The sequence below is a fragment of the Cetorhinus maximus genome, chromosome 8 (genome assembly GCF_964194155.1).
Source record: "Cetorhinus maximus chromosome 8, sCetMax3.hap1.1, whole genome shotgun sequence".
NCBI classification, from domain to species: domain Eukaryota; kingdom Metazoa; phylum Chordata; class Chondrichthyes; order Lamniformes; family Cetorhinidae; genus Cetorhinus; species Cetorhinus maximus.
This window is the reverse complement of record NC_135886.1, coordinates 66,323,940-66,337,230: the sequence shown is the minus strand read 5'-3', so window position 1 is coordinate 66,337,230 and position 13,291 is coordinate 66,323,940. Positions and strand designations below refer to the sequence as shown.

Here is a 13,291-nt window from a genome sequence, read left to right as displayed (position 1 = left end):
GCTATTCTAATGATTCTGTCTTTTTCCATTTTGCCTAGTTCGACCTTCAGTTTGTCTTGTAATTGGATGCTGCACTTATGTGGTGGATCAATTGACGGATTTGTATTCTCCCACAACTATAATGTTTCAGCTCCTTGAAAGCACCAATTTTGCCGAAACATTTTGAGTATTTCATTGTTAAGCCAAGTAGTTTCTGAGGTTGATCTGTATGAGGTCTGACTGATTTCCATTGTCACTAGTGTGAGGTCACGGCAAGCCGGTAGACCTGCAATTCCTGGGTCTTTAGTCTCCATGACATAGAACGTCTTTGACACCCAGGAGGATTTATTGTACTTGCACTCCAGGACTATGGAACCTGCACATGGAATTAGTGAACCATTGTACATTGAAAGTTTCACAGTAGTTGGTTTCGTCATGGCCTTCCACGTCAATGGATACATGCCTTTTAGAATCTGTAGAGGTAGTATGTTTGCACTTGCCGCTGTGTCAACCTCGGCCAATAACGAGTAGATACCAACTTTCATGGGGCAAATAATTTGAATCTTGGCAAACGCTTCAGATGGTGAGATGGTATTTATGTTTTCCACGAGATTAATGGTATGAAACCTGTGTTCACCGCTCTTCATCTTAACATGCACATCGTCGTCATTTTCTGGTTTGTCAATCACCTCATATATGTTCTTACAGGATATCGGATGGTCAGTCTTATTGCTTGAAGGTAACCGTTGTGTACAATCTGTCTTGATCAATGCACGGCTCTTTGTAGCTACATCAGCCTTTGATCCAGTGAACTACTTCTGCCAATGGCCTTTTCTGCCACCTGCCTAACAGAATTGTTGGAAAGCAAGGTATCGGCACATGTAGAAGGCCACACCTTCCACATGTCTTGCTAGGTTTAGGTGTTCTTGTGAGTGCGTCATCAGTTTGGGTTGTACTTAGGACTTGTAAGCTCCACTGACGAGCCACGATTGCTGCTGTATATTTTGGGCTTGTTTAGCAGATCTTGCTGGAATGCTCCATGGGAGTGGATACGATCACTGACTCAACAATTCTGCCTGCTAGTTCTGCATTTGAAAAATCACAGTATATACCCTTTTCTCTGTATCAGCTGACAAAGTAGTCTATGGATTCTGCAGGCTGTTGTTGAAATGACATGAACTCCAGCCGATGAAAATGTAAGTTCAGCCTGATTCTGAACCAGTCTTTCCAATGTAGTCCATATCTTTTGGAGATCCGTTAGCTCTTCTGCTATTAATCTTAACATGTTTGGCCTGTGTAGACCCTCATTTCCAATTGCTAGTTGAATTTGTATGGTTTGCTTGTCTAGTTCAAACACACCTGAATCAAGAAACCATAGCTCTGTATGCTGTTTAAGCATTTTGAATTCAGATAATAGGTCAGTTGCATCTCAATTCAAACTGGAGAATTATGTTGACATTCTGACAATATCCCTTTGACCTTCTTCATTTTATTTAAATTATTGTTCAGCAACTCATGCCACCCATTAGAATTGTAATTTTCTCTGGCTCAATTTTTATGATGGCTTTATTTTGTTTTTTTTTTGCTTGGCTCCCCCTTGCTCTCTATCGACCCGGCCCACACCCTGGTCACTCACCTTTCCTGACTGAGCTAACCCGATGCTGGTCCTCTCGATGCACTGTCTCACTCACAGAACTGACAGGCTACGTGTTGTGATCTTACCATGAGGGATCCATCTGCTTGCCAGTTTTTTATTTGAGCACTGTCTTCAAAGCTTTTCTCTGCAGTCACCACATTTCGACTTCCACGCTCTCCAACACTGTAAACTCGTTGTGGTCTAGCCAAAAAGCCAAGGGTCGTCCCATGCCTTGTAACACGATCTAAGGCTGTTCACCACGTAATCTTGCTGCTATGCAGTTTGACCGCCATTGAACACTATTGTCATGTTTTTATAATGATATAAAGGCACCAATTGCTATTAAGGGATTGAATAAACACGTGGGTCTATTTATTTAAACTAGGCACATGAGAATAGATATACATGGATAGAAAACTTGAAGACATCAGAGCTGTGCTGTGTTCTGCTCACAGGCAAAAGTGAAACTGAGACTGGATAACATGACACACTTCCCTTTTAGTGTTGGCATGTTGCCATCCTTAAAGGCATATTACAACAGAGGCTTTCCTCAGTGTGAAGACGGGCTTCATGTCGACAAGCACTTTGTGTCAATACTCTCATGGGCAGATACACCTGCGACACGTAGGATGATGAGGACGAGGTCAAGTAGATTTATCCCTCTTGTTGATTCCCTCGCCAACTGCTGCAGGGCTAATCTGGCAGCTGTGTCTTTCTGAACACAGCCAGCTCAGTCAGTAGTGGCGCTGCCGAGCAACTCTTGGTGATGGACATTGAAGCCCCCCACCCAGAGTACATTCTGTGCCCTTGCCACACTCAGTGCTTCCTCCAAGTGGTGTTCAACATGGAGGAGTACTGATCAGCTGAGGGTGTGTGGAAGGTAGTAATCAGCAGGAGGTTTCCTTGCCCATGTTTGACCTGATGCCATGTGACTTCATGGGGCCTAGAGTCGATATTGAGAACTCAGAGTAATTCCCTCCCGACTGTGTACCGTTGTGCTGCCATCTCTGATGGATCTGCCCTGCTGGCTGGACAGGACAAAACCAGGGATGGTGATGGTGGTGTCTGAGACATTATCTGTGCGGTATGATTTGCTGGAGGCTAACTCAGTCCTTAAATGCATTGTCATTGTAGAACTGAATCTTACAAACTAGGAATATTGCAGGTTTGATGCCAATCTTGGCTGCCATAAATGGGAGGCGGTGGCATAGTTTCATGTCACTGGAGGCTGAGGCTGTTGCTCTGGGGACATGGGTTCAATTATCATCATTTAAATACAGTTAATAAATCGGGAATTAAAAAAGCTAGTTTTGGTAATAGAGACCATGAATCGATTGTTGTAAAAACTCAACTGGTTCATTAATGTCCTTTAGGGAAGGAAATCTGCTGTCCTTACCTGGCCTGGCCTATAAGTGACTCCATACCCACAGCAATGTGATTGACTCTTAAATGACCACAGAAATGGCCTAGCAAGCCATTCAGTTGTATTAAACCATTACAAAGTTTACAAAAAGGAACAAAACCAAACAGATCACCCGGCATCAACCTAGGCCCTGGAAACAAAGCAACAAACTCAGCCCTGTGGACCTTGCAGAGTCCTTCTTACTAACATCTACAGGATTGTACCAAAATTGGGAGAGCTGTCTGACAGACTAGTCAAGCAACAGCCTGACATCGTCATACTCTCAGAATCATACTTTACAGACAATGTCCCAGGCACCACCACCCCCATCCCCATCCCTTGGCATGACCTGTCCCTCCGACAGGACTGATCCATCAGAGATGGCGGAAAAGTTAAAAGTAGTATACAGTCAGGATGGTGTTGTCCTGGGAGTTCTCAACATCGACTCTAGACCCATGAAGTCTCATGGTGTCAGATTAAAGATGGGCAAGGAAACACCCTGCTGAATACTACCTACCGCACCCCCCCTACCCCCTGTAACTTCTGTTGAATCGGTACGCCTCTATATTGAACGCCACTTGGAGGAAGCACTGAGGGTGGCAAGAGCACAGAATGTACTCTGAATGGGGGAGTTCAATGTCAAGAGTGGCCCAGCAGCACCACTACTGACTGAGCTGGTGGCATGCTAAAGAACATAGCTGCTAGACTGGGTCTGTGGCAGTTCGCAAGGGAACCAGCAACTTGACTTTGTTTTCACCAATCTACCTGTTGTAGATGCATCCAGCCATGACAGTTTTGGTAGGAGTAAGCACAACACAGTCCCTGTGGAGATGAAGTCCATCTTTACATTGAGGATATCCTCCATCGTGTTGTGTGGCAGTACCACTGTGCTAAATGGGATAGATTTCAAACACCAAAACAGGGCATTCAGGAGGCACTTCTTAAAAATTCATTTATGGGCTGTGGGCATCGCTGGCTTGGCCATCTATTGCCCATCCCCAATTGCCCTTGAGAAGGTGGTGGTGAGCTGCCACCTTGAACTGCTGCAGTCCATGTGGTGTAGGTACACCCACAGTGCTGTTAGGGAGGGAGTTCCAGGATTTTGGCACAGCGCCGGTAAAGGAACGGCGATGTATTTCCAAGTCAGGATGGTGAGTGGCTTGGAGGAGAACTTCCAGGTGGTGGTGTTCCCATGTATATGCTGCCCTTGTCCCTTTAGATGCTAGCGGTCATGGGTTTGGAAGGTGCTGCCTAAGGAGCCTTGGTGAGTTACTGCATTGCATCTTGTAGATGGTACACGCAGCTGCCACTGTTTGTTGGTGGTGGAGGGAGTGAATGTTTGTGGATGGGGTGCCAATCAAGTGGGCTGCTTTGTCCTGGGGGCCATCAGCTACAGCAGAATTGTATACAACCACAATCTGTAACTTCATGGCCTGGCTTATCCCCCACTCTACTATTACTATCAAACTGGGGGATCAACCCTGGTTCAGTGAAGGGTGCAAGAGGGCATGCCAGGTGCAGCACCAGTCATATGTAAAAATGAGGTATCCACGTGGTGAAACTACAAGAAAGGTCTACTTGCATGCCAAACAGCGAAAGCAGCATGCAATAGACAAAGTTAAGCAATCCCACAAGCAATTGATCAGATCTAAGCTCTGCAGCCCTGCCACATCCTGTCATGAATGATGGGGGAGCCCAGAACATTGTGCAAAAGACAAGGCTGAAGTGTTTACAACAGTCTTCAACCAGAAGTACCGAGTGGATGATCCATCACGGCCTCCTCCGGAGGTCCCCAGAAGCACAGATGCCTGTCTCCAGCCAAATCAATTCATTCCACGTGTTAATAAGAAGCAGCTGAAGACACTAGATACTGCAAAAGCTATAGGCCCTGACAACATTTCAGCAATAGTACTGAAGACTTGTGCACCAGAACTAGCTACGCTCTTAACCAGGCTGTTCCAATAGAGCTACAACACTGGCATATAACCGGCAATGTGGAAAATTGCCCAGGTATGTCCTGTCCACAAGAAGCAGGACAAATCTAACCTGGCCAATTACCACCCTCAATATACCCTCAATCATCAAGAGATGGAAGGGGTCATCAACAGTGCTTGCAAGCGGCACTAACTCAGCAATAACCTGCTTACTGATGCTCAGTTTGGTTTCTGCGAGGGCCACTCAGCTCCTGACCTCATTATAGCCTTAGTCCAAACATGGAGAAAAGAGATGAACTCTAGAGGTGAGGTGAGAGTGACTGCCCTTGACATCAAGGCAGCATTTGACCGAGTATGACATCAAGGAGCCCTAGCAAAACTGGATTCAATGGAAATCAGGGGAAAACTCTCCACTGTATGGAGTCATACCTACCACAAAGGAAGATAGTTGTGGTTAGTGGAGGTCAATCATCTCAGTCCCAGGACATCACTGCAGGAGTTCCTCAGGGTAGTGTCGTCGGCCCAGCCACCTTCAGCTACTTCATCAATGATCTTTCCTCCATCATAAGGCACCATTTGCGACTCCCCAGATACTGAAGCAGTCCGTTGCCATATGCAGCAAGACCTGGACAACATTGAGGCTTGGGCTGATAAGTGGCAAGCAGTATTTATGCCACACAAGTGCCAGGCAATGACCATCACCAGACAGAGAAAATCCCAACCTCCCCCCTTGACATTCAATGGCATTACCATAGTTGAATCTCCCACTGTCAACATCCTGGGGGTACCGTTCACCAGGAACTGAACTGAACCAGTCATATAAATACTGTGGCTTCAAGAGCAGGTCAGAGGCTGAGAGTTCTGTGGAGAGTAACTCACCCCCTGACTCCCCAAAGCCTGTCCTCCATCTATGAGGAACAAGTCAGGAGTGTAATGGAACACTCTTCACTTGCCTGGATCAGTGCAGCTCCAACAACACTCAAGAAGCTCAACACCATTGAGGACAAAGCAGCCCACTTGATTGGCCACCCCATCCACCACCTTCAACATCCACTCCTTCCACCATTCAGGCAGCCGTGCGTACCGTCACTCACCAAGGCTCCTTAGACAGCACCTTCCAAACCCGCAATCTCTTTCACCTAGAAGGACAAGGGCAGAAGATGCATGGGAACACCACCACCTGGAAGCTCCCTCCAAGCCACACATCCATCTTGACTTGGAACCATATCGCCATTCCTTCACTGATGCTGGGTCAAAATCCTGGAACAACTCCTTAACAGCACTGTGGGTGTACCTAAACCACATGGACAGCAGCGGTTCAAGAGTGCGGCTCAGCACCACTTTCTCAAGGGCAACAGCCAGTAGATAAAAGAGCATGAGATAGAGTGAGAGGGGAGCCGGGAGGTATAAGAGCTAGTTACTGGTGGTGGGTCTTAGTGGACCGACCAGATTTGGAGAAAATCAAGTGTGACGTTGAGGTAAGTGATTGATTTGTGAGCATTTTACTTGTTTTGCTTATTTATCTTCTAAATACTGGTACAATTTATTGGTAACTGTAACTGTCAGGGGTGGGGTGGCGGCAAGAAAGGAATGTAGTAGTAGTAGGGGAAGGTATAGTGAGGAGTGGGTTTGACACTGTTCTAATGCAGTAAAGAGTGAGAATCCAAACAGCTGATCTGATAGCCATTTTGGAGACGTGGCCGCAGGATGACAGGGATTGGATCCCGAATATCGAGGGGTATATAACAGTCAAGAAGAATAGTAAACTAGGTAAAGGTGGAGGGGTAGCACTATTAATTGAGGATGGCATTGGTGCAATAGTTAGAGATGACCTTGGCTCAGAAGATCAGGATTTAGAATCGGTTTGGGTAGAGATGAGGACTAGTAGGGGACAGAAGTCACCAGTGGGGGTGGTCTACAGAATCCCTAAAGCAGCCACAATGAAGGACAAAGCATACAGGAAGAAATATTGGGTGCTTGTGATAAAGGGATGGCAATAATCATGGGTGATTTTAATCTAGATATAAACTGGAAAAATCAGATTGGCAGTAATAGCCCGGATGAGAAGTTCATAGAATGCTTTTGAGATAGTTTCTTAGAGCAGCATGTTCTGGAACCAACCAGAGAGCAGGTTATGTTAGATTTGATATTGTGTAATGTGACAGGATTAATTAATGGTCTCAGAATAAAGGCACCCCTCAGTAACAGCACCCACAATATGATTGAATTTTGCATCCAGTTTGAAAGGGAGAAGAGTGGGCCTAAGACTAGTATTTTAAACTTAAATAAGGGCAACTATGTGGGCATGAAAGCTGAGCTAGCTGAAGTGAACCGGGATACTAGGCCAGGGGATAAATCAATAGAAAAGCAGTGGCAGACATTTAAGGGGATATTTCAGAATACACGGAATAAGTATATTCCTACTATGAAGGAAAATTCTAAGGGGATGACCCACCATCCGTGGTTAACTAAATAAGTTAAGGAAAGCATCAAACTTAAGGAAAAAGCATATAACTGCGCAAAGATGAGTGGCAGGTCAGATGATTGGTCAGAATATAAAGAACAACAGAGAATGACCAAAAGGTTAATCGGGAGAAAGAAATTAGATTATGAGAGGAAGCTAGCTAGAAATGTAAAAATGGATAACAAGAATTTCTACAAGTAGGAAAAGGAAAAGAGTAAGTAAAATGAGTGTTGGTCCTCTAGTGACAGTGGGGAATTAATAGTAGATAATAAGGATAGTGGATGAAATGAACAAGTATTTTGCTTCTGTCTTTACTATAGAAGATTAAAAAAAAATTCCAGTGTTAGCTGTAAAGGTGGAAGGGAGAGAGGAACTTGGTGAAATTACGATCACTGGAGAAGCGGTACTGAGCAAACTGATGGAGCTCTGGGCTGACAAGTCTCCAGGTCCTGATGAACTTCACCCTAGGGTCCTAAAAGAGGTGGCTAATGAGGTAGCATATGCATTGACGTTAATTTTCCAAAATTCAATAGATTCTGGAAAGGTTCCATCAGTCTGGAAAGTAGCAAATATAACCCCTCTATTCAAGAAAGGAAGGAGGCAGAAAACAGCAAACTATAGGCCAGTTAGCTTTACAGCTGTCATGGAGGAGGTGTTAGAATTGATCATTAAGGAGATTATAGCTGGCACTTGGAAAAACTGAAGGTAATTGGGAAGAGTCAGCATGGTTTTGTGAATGAGAAATCATGTTTAACCAATTTATTGGAGTTATTTGAAGGGGCAACATGCACTGTGGATAAAGGGGAGCCTGTAGACATACTGTACTTGGATTTCCAGAAGATATTTGATAAGGTGCCACGTTAAAGCTTATTGTAGAAATGTCATGGTGTAGGGGGTGATATATTAGCATGGATAGATGATTGGCCAGCTGGTAGAAAACAGAGTATGCATGAATGGGTCTTTTTCCGATTGGCAGGATATGATGAGTAGAGTCCCGCAGCGGTCTGTGCTGGGGCCTCAACGTTTTACAGTTTATATCAATGACTTCGATGAGGGGAATGAAGGCATGGTAGCTAAATTTGCTGATGACACAAAAATAGTTAGGAAAGTAGGTTATGAAGAGGACATAAGGAGGTTGCGGATGGATATAGATCGGCTGAGTGAGTGGGCAAAAATCTGACAGATGGAGTATAATGTGGGAAAATGTGATGTTATTCACTTTGGCAGAAAGAATGAAAAAGCAGAGTATTACTTAAATTGTAAACAGTAAACAGCTGCAGCATTCAGAGGTGCAGAAGGATCTAGGTGTTCTAGTGCATGAGTCACAAAAAAGTTAGTATGCAGGTAACTCAAGTAATTCAGAAGGCTAATGAAATGCTATCCTTTGTTATGAGTGGAATTGAATGTAAAAGTAAGGATGTAATGCTTCATTTACACAGGACATTTGTGAGACCACATCTCTAATACTGTGTGCAGTTTTGGCCTCCTTATTTAAGGAAGGATGTAAATGTGTTGGAGGTGGCTCAGAGGAGGTTTACTAGATTGGCACGTTGAATGAGTGGGTTGTCCCATGAGGAAAGGTTGGGTGTGTTTCCACTGGAGTTCAGAAGAGTGAGGCGTGACTTGATTGAGGAATATAAGATCCTGAACGTTATTGATAAGGTGAATGTGGAAAGAAGGTTCCCTCTTGTGAATGAGTCCAGAACTAGGGGGTGTTGTTTTAAGATTAGGAGTTACCCTTTTAGTTCTGAGATGAGCAATTTTTTGTGTTGTGCGACTTGGGAACTCTTTGCCTCAGAATGTGGTGGAAGCAAGGTCATTGAATAGTTTTAAGGCGGAGATAGATAGATTCTTGTTAGGCAATGGAATCAAAGGTTATTGAGGGTGAATGGGAATATGGAATTTGAAACACACACAGACCAACCATGATCTTATTGAATGGTGGACCAGGCTTGAGGGACCGAATGGCCTGCTTCTACTTCTGCTTCTCATGTGTGTATGTGATTAAGGATGGGCAACAGAAATGCTGGCCTAGCCAGCGACACCCAAGCCCTGTGAAACAATATTAAAAAAAAACTTCTTTGCTGTGGTTTAAGGAAAGCAAATATCAGCCAGGTTACCTCTCCTTCTGGAAGAGGTTTGTGTATGGATATTTGGTGAGGACAGGATAAGACTTGCCTGTGATGCCATCCATTGGCAAATAGCCTGCTGAGAAAGAGTCTACACCAACACAGAGATCAGGCAAATGACTTGGTTCTAGACCTCTTCTAGCAGCACTGTTACCAGGAATATTAAACCTGCTTCACTTTACTTGCACTCTTTTTTATCAGAGGAAATCCTTTTTTTTGTTGTTACTCTTACCTGATTGAGAAAGGACAGACAGCACCTTCCCTAATGTCCTCTCTTACTCCCTTACTTCACCAGCCAGAGGGGACATCACCGATACATATGCACTTATGTTAGTATGCCAATCCACAGTGACATCCAACCTATCAGGGAAGAGAGAATTAGTTTAGTTATCTGTTCCTGATCATTGCTTAGTGACCCTTGATAAAAAGTGTGCATCTGCCCACATCAGCTATGATTTCTGCACATTGAATGGACTGTAGACTCTTGACTCACACTTAAAGAGTGGCCACTTAGGTGAAATATTGGTGGGCACTTAATGCCCATAAAATCAAAATACAGCAAGGAGTCTGGAGAGCAGGGAAGAAAATAGAGAATTTTTTTTCCTTGGAGATTCCTGATTGTAAACTTAAAACAGTTGTTCGGAGAAAGACACAGAATTTACTGGTGTTAATGACAGTCGGCTGCTTGTTTTACAGAGTATAGTTTTGTGTTGTCCAAGTGCATTGGTGTGGCATTACTCGTTGACTGATTGCAGAAATAAGACTGGATCTCCCCTCGATCTTTTACCCATAGCACCATCCAGTCTTCCCATGCCAGGAGGGAACTCTACATTTACTCAACAGGTATGTGAGATTCCCTAGTATAAAATTTGAATAAGGTTCTGTGAAGCACTTTTGATTGTTTTTCTACATTAAATGTGCTGTGTGAATGCAAGTTGTTGCTAAACCTGCTTTATTCTTCTGCCAAATCCTTGACCAGGTCCGAGCTAAAGTGCGGGAAATTGAGGAGCAGATTAAGGAACGAGGTCAGGCTGTGGAGGTCAGGTGGTCATTTGATAAGTGTCAGGAAACTAATGCAGGTAATAGCAAGTCTTGATATAAAGGATGTTTCTTTCAGTGCCAATTTTTAAGTGGACTGACGCAGACTTTGCTTGTTGAATATTGCCTATAACTGATATAATACAAGAATTTGTAGGACAAATCTCAACCTTGCCTATCTGCCTTCTCACTGTATATTTTAACCCCAAGAAATGCATCTAATTTTCCATTAAATCCATTTATATTGTCCAGTTGAGAGTTTTGCCCCGTGGAATTTATTCCACATTCTATTTGGATGTAAACATTCCATTGAATTTCTTTCTTATTCCCAATCTTATAATTTTAGGTTTAACGTGTTTTGAGCTCTTTCCTGTAGGGAATATAGATTTTTCATTGCGAAGTGCCAAAACACTACCCTAATTATTTAGCTAATTATTATGTATTCTCTTGTATTTTTTAAAGTAACTATTCAAAAACAAATCGCTATATCTAGCAATACAGTGTCTCCCCGACCTTGGTTAAATTTTTCATCCTTCAGGATTGTCTTGGTAAGGGAAGAAAAATGCCAGATTCCGTCCACTGCTTAGCCAGAGAACTCACTCTCTTACTCTCTACCCTACCATCACTATCTTCCTGCCAATACTAAACAGAGAGGCAATGATTTATGTTTTTCATTTGAAAAACTGAGACTGTACACATGTTTCCTCAATCGCTGCCTCTCGTTTTTCCAGTTCCCTGACTTCATTCCCTGGTTTCTTCCCCCAGTTTCTTCAGCTAAATGCAGCACCTTTATCATTGTGTAGTTTCTCCCAGTTCCTCCTATCCCCACTCAACCCCCTTTCTTTCTCGCATGTCGTCTCGCTCGCCAACTCTCGCTCTCCTCTCTCTCTCTCTCACTCGCCCGTTCCCCTTCTCTCTCTCGCTCCCTCCTCTCTCTCTCGCTCCCCTCCTCCCTCTCTCTCGCTCCCCCTCTCTCTCTCTCTCGCTCCCCCCCTCGCTCCCCCCTTTCTCTCTCGCTCCCCCCTTCTCGCTCCCCCCTTTCTCTCTCGCTCCCCCTCTCTCTCTCTCCCTCGCTCCCCCTCTCTCTCTCTCTCTCACTCGCTCCCCCTCTCTCTCTCGCTCCCCCTCTCTCTCTCGCTCTCCCTCTCTCCCTCGCTCCCCCTCTCTCTCTCGCTCCCCCTCTCTCTCTCGCTCCCCCTCTCTCTCTCGCTCCCCCTCTCTCTCTCGCTCCCCCTCTCTCTCTCGCTCCCCCTCTCTCTCTCGCTCCCCCTCTCTCTCACTCCCCCTCTCTCTCTCTCGCTCCCCCTCTCTCTCGCTCCCCCTCTCTCTCTCTCCCTCCCCCTCTCTCTCACTCCCCCTCTCTCTCTCTCTCTCGCTCCCCCCTCTCTCTCTTGCTCCCCCTCTCTCTCGCTCCCCCCCTCTCTCTCCCCCTCTCTCTCTCTCTCGCTCCCCCTCTCTCTCTCTCTCGCTCCCCCTCTCTCTCTCTCTCTCTCTCGCTCCCCCTCTCTCTCTCGCTCCCCCTCTCTCTCTCTCACTCCCCCCCTCTCTCTCTCTCTCTCTCGCTCCCCCTCTCTCTCGCTCCCCCTCTCTCTCGCTCCCCCTCTCTCTCGCTCCCCCTCTCTCTCTCCCTCCCCCTCTCTCTCTCCCCCTCTCTCTCTCTCTCGCTCCCCCTCTCTCTCTCTCTCGCTCCCCCTCTCTCTCTCTTGCTCCCCCTCTCTCTCTCGCTCTCCCTCTCTCTCTCTCTCACTCCCCCTCTCTCTCTCTCACTCCCCCTCTCTCTCTCTCTCGCTCCCCCCCTCTCTCTCTCGCCGCTTCTCTCTCTCTCACTCCCCCCCTCTCTCTCTCGCTTCCCCCCCTCTCTCGCTCCCCCTCTCTCTCTCTCTCTCCCCCCTCTCTCTCTCGCTCCCCCCCTCTCTCTCTCGCTCCCCCCTCTCACTTTTGCTCCCCCCCCTCTCTCTCTCTCGCTCCCCCTCTCTCTCTCGCTCCCCCCTCTCTCTCTCGCTCCCCCTCTCTCGCTCCCCCCCTCTCTCTCTCACTCCCCCCCTCTCTCTCTCCCTACCCCCTCTCTCTCTCCGCTCCCCCTCTCTCTCTCGCTGCCCCCTCTCTCTCGCTGCCCCCTCTCTCTCGCTGCCCCCTCTCTCTCGCTGCCCCCTCTCTCTCGCTCCCCCCTCTCTCTCTCTCGCTCCCCCCTCTCTCGCTCCCCCCTCTCTCTCTCGCTCCCCCCTCTCTCTCGCTCCCCCCTCTCTCTCGCTCCCCCCTCTCTCTCGCTCCCCCTCTCTCTCGCTCCCCCTCTCTCTCTCGCTCCCCCTCTCTCATTCTCTCGCTCCCCCTCTCTCTCTCTCTCTCGCTCCCCCTCTCTCTCTCTCGCTCCCCCTCTCTCTCTCGCTCCCCCTCTCTCTCTCGCTCCCCCTCTCTTTCTCGCTCCCCCTCTCTTTCTCGCTCCCCCTCTCTTTCTCGCTCCCCCTCTCTTTCTCGCTCCCCCTCTCTTTCTCGCTCCCCCTCTCTCTCGCTCCCCCTCTCTCGCTCCCCCTCCCCCTCTCTCTCTCTTGCTCCCCCTCTCTTTCTCGCTCCCCCTCTCTTTCTCGCTCCCCCTCTCTCTCGCTCCCCCTCTCTCTCTCTCTCTCTCGCTCCCCCTCGCCCTCTCTCTCTCGCTCCCCCTCGCCCGCCCTTGGCAGAATTGTGGATTCCTAGAATCAGGTTGAGTCTGTG

The 13,291-nt window shown here is 46.7% G+C and overlaps 1 protein-coding gene across 3 annotated transcripts in view; it reads left to right on the top strand.

The window, feature by feature from the left end:
- Positions 1–13,291, top strand: part of med12 (mediator complex subunit 12) — a 193,392-nt gene that overhangs the window by 43,894 nt on the left and 136,207 nt on the right. For all 3 annotated transcript variants that reach the window (XM_078546961.1, XM_078546960.1, XM_078546962.1), the window contains exons 8-9: positions 10,241–10,387; positions 10,524–10,623. In XM_078546961.1, the coding sequence (XP_078403087.1) occupies positions 10,241–10,387; positions 10,524–10,623 (247 nt within the window). The remainder of the gene's footprint in view (positions 1–10,240; positions 10,388–10,523; positions 10,624–13,291) is intronic.